At 47.8% G+C, this 17,924-nt stretch overlaps 1 protein-coding gene across 1 annotated transcript in view; it reads right to left on the reverse strand.

The window, feature by feature from the left end:
* Positions 1 to 17,924, reverse strand: part of FAT2 (FAT atypical cadherin 2) — a 56,080-nt gene that overhangs the window by 21,314 nt on the left and 16,842 nt on the right. Inside the window, exons 4-10 of the mRNA XM_053956768.1 lie at positions 12,719 to 12,780; positions 11,577 to 11,888; positions 10,719 to 10,929; positions 8,334 to 8,473; positions 6,365 to 6,640; positions 5,740 to 5,950; positions 731 to 4,783 (exon numbers count right to left, since the gene is read on the reverse strand). Coding sequence (XP_053812743.1) covers positions 731 to 4,783; positions 5,740 to 5,950; positions 6,365 to 6,640; positions 8,334 to 8,473; positions 10,719 to 10,929; positions 11,577 to 11,888; positions 12,719 to 12,780 — 5,265 coding nt within the window. The remainder of the gene's footprint in view (positions 1 to 730; positions 4,784 to 5,739; positions 5,951 to 6,364; positions 6,641 to 8,333; positions 8,474 to 10,718; positions 10,930 to 11,576; positions 11,889 to 12,718; positions 12,781 to 17,924) is intronic.

Genomic DNA, 17,924 nt, shown 5'->3' on the forward strand with positions numbered 1-17,924 from the left:
TTTAGTTGGCACATGTGATGTTTCAGGGATGCAAGAATAATTTTTAGTATTTCTTGTTAGCCAAAACTTTTACTAAGATTGACATGATAGTCTTAAATATTCCCCAGTGCAGAGTGACTATCTGCAGCCTTGTTATTAAGCCAACCTCCAAGTGGTTTTGTAGGAAACACACAATACCAAAAAGTTATATATAGTTATTAAAAAACACAAAGAGGCTACAGGTATATGTATGATGTGTAAACTGACTGCAGTGCTGGCAGGAGAAAAAGCTAGGTCAAAGAACTTAAATACAGATCACAGTATCTGTGTGAAAAAATCTTCCTTCCTGCTGTACTGCCTCTACTGTCCTTCCAATAGGAATTACAATTACACTCTCTTAAATATTCCTCTGTTAAGAAAGTGTAAATAAATATTTCTACAGTACAGTGTAATTACTTATATGTATCTTATTTATTTATTCCCAGAGAAACAGGACGATTCAATGGTGAGATAGTTATTTTAAAGATCATTCCACCCACTGCAGTTACTAAAGGGTTTTGTGTTCCCCAGATTCATTTAACTGAGGAGTCCAGCTCATGCCAGAGCTCAGCCTTCATCTCCTGCTTCTGACAGGACTGTCAGTGTAACACTATTTCTGTTCTAATAATCTGTAAGACAAGGTATCAAATCCTCACTTTGAGACGATACTCTCTTCTTGCCCACTGGAGATTCAAAGCCAGGAACAACTCACCGGTGATGTAGCACGTGACCCGCCGGTTCTGCTCGGAGATGTCGGCGTCGATGGTGCTCAGGGTGACAACGACCTGCCCCGGCTCCGCGTTCTCAATGACCGACCCCTTGTAGAAATCTGAGGTGAACTGCGGGGCGTTGTCGTTTTCATCAGAGACAGTGACCTCCACCAGGGCTTGGGAAGAGAGCTGGACCTTCCTGCCGTGGTCAGTGGCCACCACATAAAAGCGATAGATCTCCTGGTCTTCGCAGTCCAGTTCTTTCAGTGTGGTGATCCACCCGCTCTCACTGTCGATGGTGAAGAGCCCACGGAGGTTGCCAGATTCTGCTTCCAGACTGTAGGTCACCTGCCCATCACTTCCCATGTCCTGGTCATTAGCTGTCACTTGAATGACTGTGGTTCCTGAAGGCATGTTCTCCATGACAAAAGCTCTGTAGGGATCTGCCTCAAAGACAGGTCTGTTGTCATTCACATCCTGCACTTGGATATTCACAGAGACCAGAGAGACCAACTCAGTCTCCAGATGTGAGCAGTGAGCCATGACGTCAACCTGGTACCACTTGGTGGTCTCATGATCCATAGGTTTTTTGATTTTCAAAGCCCCTGTTTGTTCATCCAGTGTGAACACCTCGTCCTTGTTACTTTCTGTAGTGGTTCCCTTCACCAGGCTGTATATAATGGGATCCTCTGCAAAAGCTTTGACTGACCCTATTTCTGACCCCTCTGGAAGATCCTCAGATGCAGAGAACGTATAAAGGGGCTCAGAAAACCTTGGCAATGTCACCTCCCTGGGGACAATCTGGAGATTCACTGGAACAAGGAAGTTCCAGTGAGGGGGTCTGCCATCTTCAGCTTTCACCTTGAAGTTAAAGGCTCTGTTTTCTAAACCAATAAGACTCTCCTTGACCTTAACAACCCCAGTGGCAGCATTGATCTCCACAAGGTCTTCTGCCACATCTTCCACAGAGTCAACAGAGTAAATGACATCTGCATTTGCACCTTCATCAGCATCATAAGCCAGTACCTGGATGACAGGGGAGCCTTTGCTGACATTGGACTGGATGGACAGTGTGTATTCAGAGGCTTTGAACAGAGGTGGGTTGTCATTCTCATCTGTAAGGATTATTTTGACAGTGCAGAAGGCCACCTTCCCACCCCCATCCTTGGCCATGACTTTAATGGAAATGACTCTCTCTGTGGAATTTTCCCTGTCCAGTTTCTGCAGTGTGGCAATACAGCCTTTATTGTCTATGGAGAACTTCTCATGGGCGAGTTTATTTATGATGGTGTAGTCTATGGTGCCATATGGGCCACCATCTGGGTCAATAGCCAGCAGCTCAATCACTTTGGTTCCTACCTCAGCATTTTCTGCCAGCTCTGCCTCGTACACATTCTGCTGAAAAGAGGGGCTGTATTTGTTGGCATTTGTGGTGTTGATATACACAGGCACAGTGCTCTTGAAAACTCCATCTGAAGCAGAAACTCTGAGACTATAAGATGGCTCCAAGTCCTTTTTGCAGCGGTTGAACATGGATATTATCCCAGAAGAGCTGTTGATGGCAAAATGCCTGTTGTCATTACCCGACAGGATCACATACTCCAGCCGGGTGGTGTCTCCACTGTCGGGGTCCAGGGCCTGGACTTTGATCACGATGTGCCCACACGTAGCCATTTCACTGACCTTGGCTTCATACTGAAGCTGGCTGAACTCAGGGGGATTGTCATTGATGTCTGTCACATCTACAATTACCAGGGCATCGCTACTGAGTGGAGGCACCCCGTGATCTGCAGCTCTGACTTTCATGCGGAACTGTTGATTTGTTTCATAATCAAGTGCTTGAGCTGTTGTTATTTGCCCTGTGCTGGCATCAATATTAAAGAACTTGGCAGCATCTGAACCATCATCCATGATCTGATAGGAGACCACTTTGTTTCTGCCCGAATCCTTATCAGAGGCAAAGAGCTGGACAACAGGGGTCTGTGGTGGCAAACTCTCAGAGACAGACGCTGTGTAAATGATCTGAGAAAATATGGGAGGGTTGTCATTAATGTCCTCTACCTCCACCTCTACTCTGGCTTCTGAGAAAGATCCAAGTGCTGTGTCTGTGGCTCTAACAGTGAATGTGTGTTTTGTCTCTAGCTCATAGTCCAGCTGCCCTGTGACAGTGAGGACACCAGTTTTGAAGTCGGTGTTGAAGAGTTTCAGGGAATCTTCTTCCACAATGTTGTAGATGAGGCGCAAGCCTTCGGGGCTGCGGGCCTGGATGTGGAGGATAGATGTGTATGGGGGGACATTTTCTGGCACCTTCACCCGGTAGTACAAGCTCTGGAACAGAGGGTTGGATCTGTTCCTCACACTGATCACAACCTCCTCTTCAGCATGCAGGGGAGGTTCTCCTTTGTCCTTAGCAATGACCCGGAGGTTGTATTTATTTAAAGCTTGATAATCAAGAGGCCTCTTAAGGGAGATGTCTCCCAGGTAAGGGTCAATCCTAAAGTATTTGTATTCCTCTGCAAATGAGTAGGTAACAGCTCCATTATCCCCTATGTCTTTGTCTGTTGCTGACACCTGAAAAAGGACATCCCCTGTCTCTGTGCCATCCTGCACCGAGGCGTAGTATGGCACATTCTCAAACTCTGGGGGGTTGTCATTGACATCCTCTACATAAACTCTGACTGTGGCTTGGGACACTCTTGGTGGCTTCCTGTTGTCCTTCACTTCCACAGCTACCTCGTGCATGTCTTGCATTTCGCGGTCAAATTTCACACCCTTGGTCTGAAGAACTCCAGAGGCTTGGATCATTTTGAACCTTTCCTTTTCATTCAAAAGTGAGTAGGAAAGGGGTTCATTTAGCTGATACCCTTTCACCCCGAGAATGGTTAGAGTCTTCTCATCTGAAGAGTTCTCCATCACAGTTGCTGTATATACGTCTTGATCAAATTTCAAGCTGGTACCTTGTGCCCGAGTTAAATTTAGCTTAACCAGAGCAGTGCTCTTATACAAGCCATCACCAGCTCTGACTGTGAGCTCTTGGTAGCTTCTCAGGCCACTTGTGTTAAGAATGGAGATGAGACCTGTTAGGGGATGGATATGGAAAGCATTGTCAAGGTTCCCTTCCACGATGCTGTAGGTCACCTCTGAGTCTGCATCTTTTGCCTGCACTGACAAAAGCTCCATCCCTGGGTGGGCAGGTAGCAAGACAGAAACATCGTAAGTGTCTTTGACAAAGACTGGAGGTGAATCATTAACATCTTTAACGTGGATTGTGACCTTGGCAGGCTTGGATGCGAACAAACTGGGACTTCCACTGTCATGCACATGTACACTGAAGTGGAAAACTGGGGTAAGCTCATAGTCTATATCAGCACGACTGGTCAGTGTCCCTGTGCTGGGATCCACTGTGAAATATTTCAGTGCCTCTGGTTCCAAAATCTCATAGATCAGCAAAGCATTGGCGTCTTGATCAGCATCTGTTGCATAGGTGACGAGGGGAGCGTTGCTTTCATCCAGAACCATGCTTTGTGATGGGGCATTCTCCATGATCCAGCCAACGAAGGAAGGCTTAACGAAGACAGGCACGTTGTCGTTCTCATCTATGACATAGATGAGCACCACTGCGTCCATAAATGCACCAGCCATGTTGGTACCACGGACTTTCAACTGGTAAAAAGACACCTGCTCAAAATCTAAGTTCTTCTGAGTGGAAATAAGGCCTGACTGATAGTTCATGAAGAACACTCCATCTCCATTTCCATCTTTTATTTCATAGCTGACTGGTGACAAGCTTGTGGCTGTAACCTGGATCAGCGGAGAGCCAACAGCAGTGGATTCGCTGATCTCTGTGATGTATTCAGCCTCTGGAAATTTTGGAGGGGTTCGATCCGAGGGTCTAATGTGGACATGTACTGTAGCAGAATCTTTAAGCTGAGGAAACCCCTGATTTTCTGCCTTTACAATAAGAGTAAATCGCTCCTGCCTGGATGGGTCCAGTTTCTGGGCAACTGTAACAATTCCAGAATATGGGTCAATGCTAAAGAAGCCTTCCCCATTACCTGCAAGAAGAGAAATTACAAAGTGAAGAATGCAGACACCTTCTTGGTCTTCGTTTTCTGCAACTCTTTTTCACAGATTCTCCTCATTGCAGACCTGATTAATGTATGTTTCTTCTACTGAGAGAAATTAATTCATTTCTAAATAATTGTAATTGTAAGAACAGTGAACCCATTGAGATCTGTGAGCTAACATTTGAATCAATCAAAATGTAAATTAGAGATAAACACCCTTTTAATTTAAGCATATTTAGTGGTGGCAGAGCATGTGCTTGAAGCTTTTGCCTCGTGTGCAGAACATGGAAGCACAGACAGTACTAGTTCCTTCAAGCCCCGTCATGCTTGTAATTACCAATACTTCAGGAGCAATTAAATTCCTCAGTCCTTGATCTAAATTGCAGTGAGAAAGATGGAGCAAAGGATGGCTTGTCTCCTGCAAGAAGTTTACAGGCTAAATAGGCCGTGTGGCACAGACATAAATACTTAAGTTTTAACCTTTACAGTGAATGATAAAATATTTGCCCATTGAGCACGAATGACTCAAAACCACCACCTGTCAGTGCTGAGAGGGTTCTCACCATTCCTTGAGGATGTATTTCTTGGTAGAAATAGTGGAATGATGATGACTCCTGTGGGAATTGGGAGTACTTTTGCCTAACAACTGAATAGTTCCCATGGACAAAGAGGAACAGATTTTAGGCTGCTCTAACTCATCCAGTCACTATTTTTCTTAGACCAGTGACTCAACATTAAGCTGTTTTCTTAAGAAAAGATGCTAATATTCTATAATATGGACATTACCTACTCACTCTGGGTAGGAAGAAAATCCCATTTTAGAACTGTGCAACCATTTGAGGTTCTTTGCAACAGCTAGAGAAAGCTGGTCAAGTGGCCACCAGTCAAAGCATGGTAATGCAGGTATGATCACAGCCTAAACTGTCTTGTTGCACAGCTCTCACCTGCCTGAAGGGAGTAGTGGATTTCAGCATTAGCTCCCTGGTCCTGATCAAGGGCTCTGACTTGTACGACCTCTGTGCCCACCACTGCTGAGTCCAGCACTTCTGCTTCGTAATGGATGCTGCTGAACTGGGGAGGGTGAAGGTTGCAGCTGTCCACGTCAACAACGACTCGGACAAAGTTCCGCTTGATGGGGACCTCCTGGTCTCGTACCTGAATGGCAGAGAGAGAGCAGAACAGTCACACCCAGGGACAAGCCAGTCTTGCCTGCACCTCCTTCCAAGGAACTCATCAGCACTCTTACAGCGGTGGGTGTTTTGCAACGGTACCAATCCCCTGGCTGGGAATGAGCCTGAAAGTTTCAGCACCAAAGCTCAGCCTTGAATTTGAACCCAAACATTAACTATTACACACTGTGTTTTCTTTTATAAGAATCCAGTGGTCCTGCAAAGAAGGTGGTTAGAGGAATGCAGGGTGTTAACTACCTTTAGCCATATAGTAAAGGTTAACACCCTGCTTTCCTCTTCCCTATTGTTCCAGGCAAATCCTCCCTCAAAGACTAGAACCACTTTTAATTTCTCCAGTGACCCATCCTGGCCAAACCGGTGGACTCAGCAGGGGACTCACCATCACTGTGAGGGTGTGCTGAGGCATGGGCTGGGAACTGAAGCCTTCTGCTGTTGTGAGGGCTCCGTTGCCTGGATCCAACTGGAAAAGTCTTGTGCTTTTGGGGTCCACACTGCCATGGATGGTGTAGATGAGCCCCTTTCCTTTGTCCTTGTCTGTTGCACTGACTCGAAGGATTTCTCTCCCTGAGGGGGTATCTTCAGGAATCCTCACCTCGTAATGGCTCTGAAGAAACTGGGGACGATGCTGGTTGATGTCAATCACGTGGATAAATGCCTGTGGGGGAGACGGCACAGTGAGGGCAGCAACTGGACATGCAGCCATCTAAAATCTCAGCTACCAATCCTTCTTGGGTGTTGACACACTCTGAGTGCCATAACCATCACAGTTTTCCAACTCTTGGAGCTTTGCCATCTGTGATGACCGGGAGCCCTTCTGTCCTTCATCCCAAGGAACAACTGCTGTGCCTTCCCCTTTTGTGTTTTTCAGTTTGCTTCCTCTCCTTTTTCAAAATCTCTCCAGTCTGGCAAGGCATTCAGAGTGAACGTGCCTGCACTTGGCACATGGGATAAGAGTCACAGCCTGCCATGGAAAGCAGCAGCGGCTCAGCCGTGGTGCCAGCTTTGCTGCTGGCTGGTGCCTACACAGCAACCCCCATTATTTACTCAACAGAAAGCTGACAGAAGGGGATGTTTGGTAAAAGAAGGGAGGGGCTGTCCAATCTCAAGAGCAGCAAGTGTGTGGAGAAACAAAATTTCTGTTCTACCCTTTTTAGCCAAGTTTTCCTCTCTGCATTTAACAGCACACACTGGGAATCCTGAATCCTGCTGGGGAAGTCACTGCTTTCTCCTGTGTGGTCTCCTACCCTGGTTGTCCTGACCCTCCTACTGATGTGCCTCCTGCATCTTAGGAAGCCTCAACCAAGTGTAATAATTTGCTTCCTTCAGCAAACCTGAGCATGCCATGGGGGTTTTACACGAGCAGGTTTCTTGACATCTGCTAGCGGCCTTGAGTGCCAAAATAAACGTAGGGATGAGATGCAAGGTGGCAGGGAATGCACACTAGGCAAGGTGGGGCTTTGTTTGTTTATTTGGAGAAACACTTGAAGATAGTTGAGACATGTGGCCATCCATTAGCATCACGTTTCACAGGAATGGTGGAGTTCCTCACTCATCATCCCCCACAGTGAATTTCCCATGATAAGCATTACTGACAGGTGACTCACATCCTAGGTCTTCCTGTGCATTGAGGGCTGGATTTTTGGCTGCTTCTTATGTGTGGAGAGAATGACTAGTAAAAGATCATGGCTTGAACACCCCTCCTCAGCGTAGGTAAAGATGGGCAAAATCTCATCATTTTAGCTGGGGCTCGGGGACATGCCTGAGAGCGAAGTGCCTCCTTTTCCCAGCAGTTACTTTATATGTGGCAACTCAGAGCACACAGCATCTCTGCACTTGCCCCTCTCACTCCCTGGGCCTGACCTCACCTCTTGCAGATGGATTTGTGCTGGCTGTACCTGGGCTAGCATATCTCAGGAACACCCCTTGACATGAGAACACGGACCCAAGCCTGACCTAACCGTGTACACACTTCCCTTAAGATGTTGTCCCAGATGTGTTGTAACTCAGCCTGAGCAGCTGAGACCAAGGTGAGGTCTGAGTGTGTGAAATGCCAGCCCAGCTTGCCTGGTGGTATAGATGTGTCCTTGTGTGCTACCTGGGATCCACAGGAAACACCCAAGCTTTCCTAGACCAGCTGTGTTTCCAACAACATAAAAACAACCTTAGCTTGGTATAAGACCTGTGTACTGGAGGATCCTCCATTCACTGTCACTGTGTAGTGGAGGATCACAGTGTAAGGAGATTCCTGTGCCTGGCACCTGATCCAGAGCTCAGCAGACTCAGAGGAAAGGTTCCCTTTGGCATATGCTCCCTCTCAACGGGGTCTCCACTAAAGAAAAAAACATTACCTGGGTTTTGATTGTACTGGACCCATCAGTGACTTCTACTGTGAGGTTATAGCTTGACTTCCTCCTTGCATCCAGGGGTCTTGCAATGACCATGCTGCCTGTACTCTTTTCAATGTCAAAATCCATGTCATCATCACCACCTGGGACACAGGGGAGATGGAAAAGGCAAACAGGAGGGCAGTTACAGTCAGCTGGATTTGGGACAGTGCCACAGGTAAGGTTTCTCCCAAATCTGGAAACTCAAAACAACATGTGATGCACACAGGAGATTGGGAGGACAAAGCAAAGCTGGACAAAGGGATAGTCACAAATGGTGACAAAGGAGTGTGAAAAGGAAGATGAGGGGAATAAGAGAAAAGGAGGAGGAGAGAAGGGGAAAAGATGCACTTAGGCATGTGATGTCCTGGCTAGATTGGCAATAAGCCCATTTGAGCATTGATTTATTTGCACAAGGTTTCCAGCCATGCACCATCGCTGGCTTAGCATGGACCAGGGACCTGCTGGGTACAGGGCTCTTGCTGGCTTCTGATTCAAGGTCACAGTGTGGGCATATCAGCACTGGTCCTTGTCACCATGGCTGGGAGCCTGTGAGCTACCTGAATTCCCAACACTCCAACAGTTGGGGAGGCAGACGGTGCTTCCAGGGTGAGCAGAGCCTGTTGCCTCCAACCCAGATGGCTGAGAATTGCCAGGAACAGCAGGCCTGAGCAGCTCAGCAGCAGAAGGCTGTCCCTCACCCTACTGCTGCTCAGCCCTGGCAGGCAGCTCCTTTCTCATGCCTCGCTTGCTGGGGCCTGTTGGGCCCCTCTTGCACATTAAACCCTGCAAAGCTGCTCTGAGATATGGAGAAGCTGAAACAGTTTCCTGTAATTTATCTCAGGTCTCAACTTCTTCCTTCCTGGCTACTGGATGCTCTGGATTCTGCTTTATTCTATTACCAGCTGGTAAAATTTTTGCTGGTTGTAAAATTACAAATCTTCCCTTGCTGGAGGAATGCAGTGCTCACCAGCCATCTGGACCACTGCTCTCCTGCTGGGAAGGAGACAGAAAGAAGCAGAGACAGAGGGAGAGAGACTCATGGATGCCCTTCCCTCAGAAAAGAGAGAAGAGCTCCCTATGCACAATGCCAAATGGAAAGAAGAAGCCCAGAAAAGGAAAGAGATGAACAGCAATGTTTCTTTGTCAGAGTTTTTGCAGACTCCATCAATCCCAGTGACAAGAGTGACTGTGGTCTGGGAAAGGTGAAACTTTGAGTGAGGTCCTGAAGGCTCCTGGATCTCTGCATCGCCCCCCTGGTTACCAGCTACCATGATGTTTTCCTTCCCTTGCAGGGAAAATAAAATCCTGTCCTGTTCCACCAGGACAGAAACTAAGAGAGCCCTCAGCATCACTTGGAACTCTAGGAACTGGGAAAGATGAGGTCAAGCAATGCTCCGGCACTCAGCAGGGAAATGACGGGATAACATTCAGGGGAATACACCGTTAATTCTGCAGACCCAAGCAGACACTACTAATGCCAGATAAACCTTGCACTGATATTGTCTTGCTCCTTGTAATGTTGTATCTCTCGTTGGTTAATTGTATTTATGCACTATTATCCTTACCCTAAAACAGTAATGGGAAAAACTATTCACTTGCCCAATTAAGGCTTTGTCTGACAAGGGCAGGCCCTGCAGGCAGTACCAGGGAAAGGCTGTGCAAGGTAGATTGGGGCACCACTTCAAAACATCAAATTACATGAGCACAATTGGCCCTTGTTGGTAGGACGAGTTCTGCACATGCTGCCTGAAGAGTCCCCTGGGGTGACAGCCCACGTCCCCTCTGATTCCTGTATCTTAAAGGAGGCCCTAGAGTTCCACATTCCATGTCTAAATCACCCCTGGGATGTGGTGAGGAGGAAGGGAGAGCCCCACAAGTCAGGGCAGACCAGGTCTTTGAGGAATGCTTCCTTCTCAGCTCCCTGCTCAAGACTCAGCATGGAGGGAGATACAGGGGGGTTTCTGTAACACTCAGCCACACACCTGGATCCTTGCAGGCAGTTTTAACAAAACCAACAGTGTCACTTGATTCCCAGAAGGAGCTGGCACTGGCATGCCCTCCCTGCCTTTCGTGCGACATCGGAGAGCACCTCAAACACAGGCAAGTTCCAGACTGTCATTAAAAAAGCGTGTTGGGTAATTGCACTTGGCACCAGAGGCCTTGGATGGGCAGCTTTGTCTAATGGCTGTTTAAACCTCCTGATGCCTGTGAGAAAGCTTTCCCTGTAGCTCACCTACAGCTAAAGCAAACAACTTCATTAGCTCAGGCATGTGAGCGCTGAAAGCCAAGGGAGCCAAAGCAAATGTTCATGGACACCACTGCCCTGCTCTGATTTCTGTGTCTCACCTGTGATATTAAACCACACTTGGCTGGGGCCCATCTCGATGCTGATCACCCCCACCATGTGGTTCACAGGATCTGTTTCCATCACGGCGAAGTTGAAGTGGGGTTCATCAAAAGCCAGTGGTTCTGAGGAAGGGCCGGGCCGGGCGACCCAGCTGATGTGAAGTCTCACGTGGGAGGAGAGCGGGGGGCTGCCGCCGTCCGTGGCCTTGACCTGCAGAGGAAGGCACGTGCACTCAGGGAGAAAGCTGAGTTAGCTCACGGGAGCTCCATGGAAATCTCCTTCTCCCACCCACCAGGAATCTCAGCTCCCAGTGTGCCCAAAATCCCATGAAATAAATCCTGAGCCAGTGGCCCATGCCCTGGCTGCTTCCAAGGAAGAGCCATGCAACCCAAATTCCTCTTTACTGTCAAGTAAATCTGCCAAGCTCTATCTGTAGCAGAGACCTGGATCACAAGCCTTGTTGCAAGGACCCACAGATTGTGGGAAGGCTTTGAAGCCACATCCAAGCCTGATCAGAACACCATACAGAAGCATGATGGAACCCAAAGACTGGTCAGGTTTGGGTCCACATCCATATGGGATCATGGATCACTGTATTCCTCTCTGAAGGTAGGTTGGACAGTTAATTTTAAATTTACTGTCCATTTTTAATAGCTTCCTACCTTCTGCATTTCCTACCATTCCCTCCCACTTTCTATCCCTCTTAACACATTTGCCTTCTTCAAACTCTCCTCCTCTCCACTGCTGCATTTTCTCCATCTTTCTCCTTTTATATTTTCTGTTTCTGAACCCTTTTCTCTCTTTCCCTCTCCGCCTGTCTCTTCCCATCAGCTCTTTGTGCTTCCCTCTCCTCTCACCGTGAGTATGTTGTATTCGGAGGCAGGAAAAGCTTTCCTGGAGAAGACCGTGCCAGTTGTGGGGTTGATGGTGAATATGCCCTCCTCCTCCTCCTCGATGGTGTAGGTGACCTGGCTGTTCTGGCCCTGGTCACGGTCGGAAGCGATCAGCCTGTAGACCGGCAGTGGGGTCTCCGAGGCCTCTCTCTCGGGGAGCTGCACCATGAACAGCTTGTGGGGGAAACTGGGAGGGTTGTCGTTGGCATCCAGGACTTGGATCACGACTCTGCTGGTGGACTTCAGGGCTGGCTCTCCGTTGTCAGAGACAGCCACCTGTCAGCAAGCAAAGGGAGTAGGTGACAGCGCTCTGAGGCGTGACCTAGAGTGTGACCAGCCAGCCTCCATCCTGGTGGGCAAGGACTCAGCTGGGGGGTTTCTGTGTGGCTCCGCATTTGTATCCCAACATCTTCAAAGGCACTGCTCCTCTCTGCAGGGCAAAGCCTGGCGGCTGTAGCTGGCAGTGTGCAGGGCCTGTCCATGCACAGGGGGATGAGTTTGCAAGGCTCCTGCCTCCAGCTGCTCTGGGCAGTGGGTCAGGCTGGTCATTAGAGACCACACATCTGAAAACATCTGCACTGCAATGGCTTGGCGAGGTACCAGCCATCCTCACCCTGCCCTGCCTGTGCACGCTCCCAGCATGTTGCACTGCAGAGAGAAATGATAAACCCTGATAGACTCAAAAACCTCCAGATCCCTCTGATGGGAATACTCATAGCTGTGAGCAGCTGAGGATGGGGGCTGGTGAGCAAAGCTACACAGCAATATCTGATACCATGAGATAAACGAGGCTGGATTTCTCTGGCTTTTTCTTTCCCCCATAATGTACAAACTATCCTGCTAGAGGATAGTTCCAGTCCTCTTCCTGCATTCCCACAGCTTCCAGAGGAGAACTTTTGCTCCAGTCCTCAGCAAGAAAATAATAAACCCTGCAGTACTGTTGCAGCTGTCTCTTGGGTTAACACACACCATTTAATTAAGTTTCCCAGCAGTTGGGAGCTGATGGGATGAGATTCTTTCTCTGTGCTCCAACTTGCAAGGAAAACCCTTTGAGGACTTAATACACTTGTAGGTAAATAAAGCTAATTACAATCATCATTACCCACCTCTAGGATATGTTCAGCCTTGTATTCTCGATCCAGCTGCCGTGAAGTCGTGGAAATCAGACCTGCCAAGAAAGAAATCCTTTGAGCTCCAAGACTCAGCATGCAAGAAAAGCCAGGGCTGATCAGATCCCTGAATGCCCAAGATCAGCCTGCCCACCTGTCCTGTTTCAGGTTCCCTTTGTGATCAGAGGAGAAAGACAGATACCCCCAGAGGGTAACCCAACCCCTCCCAGTGTGAATCCCTCTGTGGAGGTGTTGCTGCTGCTCTCTGATCACAGAGACCACGGAGGAGGGGGAACACCAGATGCCTGCATCAGTTGAGGGTTGGCAAGGCATTAGGTGAGAAAAGCTGCAGGACCATGAAAACAAAACTTTTCTTATGCCTCTAAGTAAGAAACATTCTGCATGTGCTGGCACAAGTCTGGCCTCTTAACAAGTCTCCTAACAAGTCTCTACTCCTGTTTTCCCTCTGCTGAACCTTGCTCTTTGTAATTTACAGTGTTTTGACAAAAGTTTGTCTTCTGTCTTGGGAAATACCCTCTACTCAACTGCTAGAACAAATGCATTCAGGCTAAAAATAAAGTACACAGTCAAAAATAATGTTGGTATATTATTTAAGCCTTGCTGAGACACAGGGTGAGTCCTCCAACAATTTCAAGATTTGAGGGATTTCTGAAAAATACACAGTAGTTTAACCACAGGGAATAGGCTGGATGCAGGAGAGAAGAATTGTGGCTATAATAAAGTAGAGTTGAAACAAAATCATCATAATTGCCCCCTTTTGGCCTATCAATGACTAAGCTGAGTAGATGCAAGTGTGGAAAGGATGGAGTTGAGGCTTCTGTTTCCATGTCTGGTTTCATAACAGTCCTTGCTGAGTGCCTTGACTCTTCACTTCTGGGGAAAAGCAGCTCTAGATCATTTTACAACTGCTTTACCAACAATGGAAATCGTGTATGTAATATTTGACCTCCTGAAAGTCATCAAGCCTGACACATGTGAGTGCTTTTGTCCATTCCCAGTTGTCAAGGTCTCTCCCCTGTGAAGGGAAGTTCTGCTTCTTTACACCAACGAAAGGCAGGGTGAATTTTCCTGAGCACAGCAAGCAGAGACACAGGTTCATGCTGCCCTGGGAAATGCTTTGCACGGGATGCCACGTGCGTGTGCAGTGGTGTGAGCACGTGCGTTTGTGCGCCCTGAAAGTCTTGTACATCCCAGCTGCATGAACCCATCTCAGCTCTCATTCCTGGTGCAAAACCAGACAGCTGTAATTAATGGTATTGTCTTCTGTTGTACCATACTTTTTGTGTGTGTCTGAGCGTGACAGGCAGGGGAAAATTTCAAATGGCTGCAGGAAACACAAGGCAGCTGAAGGAGGGAGCAAGGAGCAGCTGCTTGGAACATGACTCTTGTTCACCGTTTCCACTTGTTCCCTGGGATTATTCACATTTGGCACCAGCCATGGTGCTAAACATTTATTTGATGCCTGTACAATCATAAATCAACATTCCTTAATGTGTTATGACAGGATGGCTTGAAAAATTCTGTTTGCTTGTCTGTCATAGTGGGTTTTTTCCCTCCCTAATCATCCTTTTAACATCTCAGCAGGTGAAGAGGACTGAGCAGAGAGCCCACTGGCTGAGGAGCTTTTAAATCTTTCCCAGGTTATTGAGAGGCTGTATGGCTCCAATAGCAGCCAAACTCATGGAAATGCTCTCCTAATGGGGGCCTGGAGAAGGAACTGCAGCAGCAGCTCACTGAGATCTCTAATGTTCCTATCTTCACTACCAATAGGTTGGCTACTGAGCCCAGAACTCCAGCTACTTCAGGGAATTCTTCATAATTTTGGCCTAAAAAGCCCACAGGACACACAGACATTGAAAACAGACACCCATGTGCACACTGGGGATGTTTCTGGTTTATCAGATTACAAAATCCAGCTGCAGCAGACTAACACCTTGTTTGTACTGGATTACTGCATGCCAGCTGATGGAAGGCAACGTAAGCACTCTGAGGTAGCTATCTGGATTTGCTTGGCCACACCCTGAAATTCTTTCATGACTCAATGAAAAAAATGAAAAAAAGCAGGATCATAGCTCAGCTTTCTAGTGCTGGAGAAGGAGGACTGTAGTGAAAGCAGATGAACTGGAATTTAATGACACTCTTGAATGTCTGTACCACCGAGGATGCTCGCATCTCCTGGGGAGTAAGAGCTGACTCTGCTCTCTGTCACACAACCTGTGCTGTATCCCAGCTGGGAGTCTCACCAGATGGATTTTTTTTGGTTTATCTTCACATCTGCTGAGCACAAGGCAAAGGGTTGGCTTCTCCTCCTGACCCCAGGCAAACTCTGTCCCTTACTCCGTGCCCAACTGTGGCTCCTGGTTCCCCCCTCTGGAGCCAGTTACCACTGTGCCCTGGGATCTGAAAGGCCTGTGGTTAATTAATTAGGGTTAACCACCCTAATTCCCGTTTGGAGCCGTGGCGCTGGGCGGTGCTGAGATGCACAAACTGACAGCAGTGTTCACACGGCCACGGAGCACCCGGAGCTGGGGAGATGGACACTGCACACGGCTCCTGAGAGAAGCTGGCTGGAATTAATGCACATTTTCATTTGTTGCTGCTTGGTTATACACCCTGTGAGGCCAGAGGGCTAAAATGGAAGTGGAAGCTGTTATTAAAGGGGAACTGCCATCAGCTTTTGTGGCCTGGGGACACAGTTCCTTGGTTCTTTCTGCTGTCCCCTACAAGGCCTGGGAAGTGCATGCCTAGTTTTAATGAGTGTTTTGTGTGTGCATGTGCATGTGTGTGAGTTATCAGTACCCTGCCCTGCTGGAAAACCCCATCCAGCCTGTCCCATGGGACGTGTGATGGAGTTGAGTGGGTGTCCTTTATTTGTGTTCTTGCATGAGGCCCTGATGGTTTCTGCTGAATCCTGCAGAGACTGAACAACACTGTCAAAGGTCCTAATTGCACCTGGCCAATTAGCCAAGCTCTGCATCCAGGTGAAGGTCCAGGAACAATGCTTTCTGTTGCCTGCATGCAGGCAGGCATAGACTGTGCTCCAGCAGCCTGTCCACACACAGCAATGAGGAAGGACTGTCTGCCTCTCTCCTGCCTGCTGCCTGCAAAGGGCAGAGGGGAAGGCTGGTCATGTTGGAACAAGAGCAGCACAATTACCAGGGAACAAAAAATAATAATAACTTCTGCTGGCAAGAACAGGGCTGGGGTGGAGGTTGCTGGCCCCCTGCCCTTGCTGCAGGGGGGAAAATCTAAGATAGTTAAAATAGCCAGAATCAGGTTTGCAGGCACTGAGACTTTCACAAGAGCTTGAGAAGGGAAGAGGTTGTCCTCCTAAAAGCCTCTTTCTCTTGTCTCACCCCTGCTTCCATTTAACCTTTTTTTCCTTCTCCTCCTACCACCCCACCTCTTGTTCTGACCCCACTGTGCACTACTCCATGCTCGGCTGTGTGTTATGTTGATTCTGGGGAGCAGCCATGCAACCATCCCTCGGGCCTAAAGAGCAGGATGTCCTTCCTTGTAGAGAAATCCTTCCTTGCAGGGAACCACAGGCATCCTGAGGAAGCCAATGGATACTGTCACAGCAGAAGAAACACCAGAAGAACAAGCACTAGATAAGAGCTGGAGACAAATAACCCAAAGTAAAAGGATTCTCTGAACAGCCTTTCAGCAGGATGAATGGCCTCACTCTGACTCTTCCTGCTACATCCTCCCAGTTCCTCCTGGTCCTGTCTGGACTCAAACCCCCTTCACATCAAACAAAACAATCTGAAAACTTTTCCAGCAGAAGAATACCCCAAACCCTGCTATCTGCCCATCTCTCCGTGTAGCTATCCATCCCTGTCTCCCACAAACACTGCTCCACACCAGCTGCCAGGCTGGGCTGGAGAGATTCCATGGCCGATGGCACACAGCTTTCATCTCGCTGCACAGTTTGCTCCCTCTTCTCATTAGCCTTTCATGTATTTTCCCCCTTTTTCTCCACCCTCTTTAGAGAACTGAGAGCTTGAAGATCTTAGAGCCTTTCTGTGGGGTTTGGGAATGCTGGAGAAACCCAGGACAGTTATCATGGTTCTTCCTGGTTCCCCTGCCAGGCCTCAGGAGAAGTCAAGGGGCCTTGCTGGTTATGTCTCCACTGGCCAATCCACCCCATGCCAAGGTACTGAATCAAACACACAACCAGGAACCGAATTAGGTTACTTGCAATAGTGTGTCACTCTGCCCTAAATGATTATCCAGGGCTATTCTGCAGGGTTATTCTGCGTGTAGATACACCTGCTGTAGCAGCACATCAGGACCTTAATTCCTATTAAGACACAGGATGAGAATGAGCTTCCTCCTCCTCCTCCTCCTCCTCTCCCTTTGCCACTAGCAGAAACGTCCAACCTAGGAGAGACCCAGACTGACCTCTGGTCCTCTTGTGTCCTGGCTTATTTCAGTGCCAGTGTGACTTATTTGTCTGTCCTTTGATGACAATGACCATGTGGGATAGGTGAAAAGGAGGTGTCTTAATCACAGTTTTCTGCCCTGCAGTGGGATAACTTTTTTTTTTTTTTTTTTTTTTAATACAATCCTGCACTAATGGGGATGACAGCAGCTCATCTTCCCAGTGCTGCACTACCAAGCTGAGACCAAAGATTATTGTTTTACTCTACTTAATGGAGTAACTAGCCTGTAAAATGAAAATACTACTGGGTTTCCAAAAGGCTGCCTAGGGCCCTGAATAAGCTGTGATATTCCTTCTGGCAGCAACAGCAAATCACTTCTCTTCAGATACTGTAAACATGAGGGTATAACTGCTCAGTTTATGCCAATGTTCACAGGTAATTATAGATTCTTTTGGGTGACATGCAAGTAAAATAATAGATAACCGAATCCTCATCAGGCTTGGAAGCAGGACCTTAAACAACTTCCAAGCTCAGGGTTTAAAGAAGAGACTTCCAGCAACTGTCCAAGAGATAAGATCAGCCCGTGGGTTTCTTTCAGAACTGACAAACTTATCACTCTTCTCATGCAAATCACCTGAGTATAGGGAGAGATGGAGATGACTCATACCTGAGAGAGCTTTTTTTGTCTAAGATGGCAATTAATAGGTTGGCTCAGAGGTGAGGTGTCTCATTAGCAAACATTTGGATTTTGCCAGTCACTCATTTTGCTATAGAACATGACAGCCTTGGATTGTGAC

This window comes from Vidua chalybeata, chromosome 15 (genome assembly GCF_026979565.1).
Source record: "Vidua chalybeata isolate OUT-0048 chromosome 15, bVidCha1 merged haplotype, whole genome shotgun sequence".
Classification (NCBI taxonomy): Eukaryota; Metazoa; Chordata; class Aves; order Passeriformes; family Viduidae; genus Vidua; species Vidua chalybeata.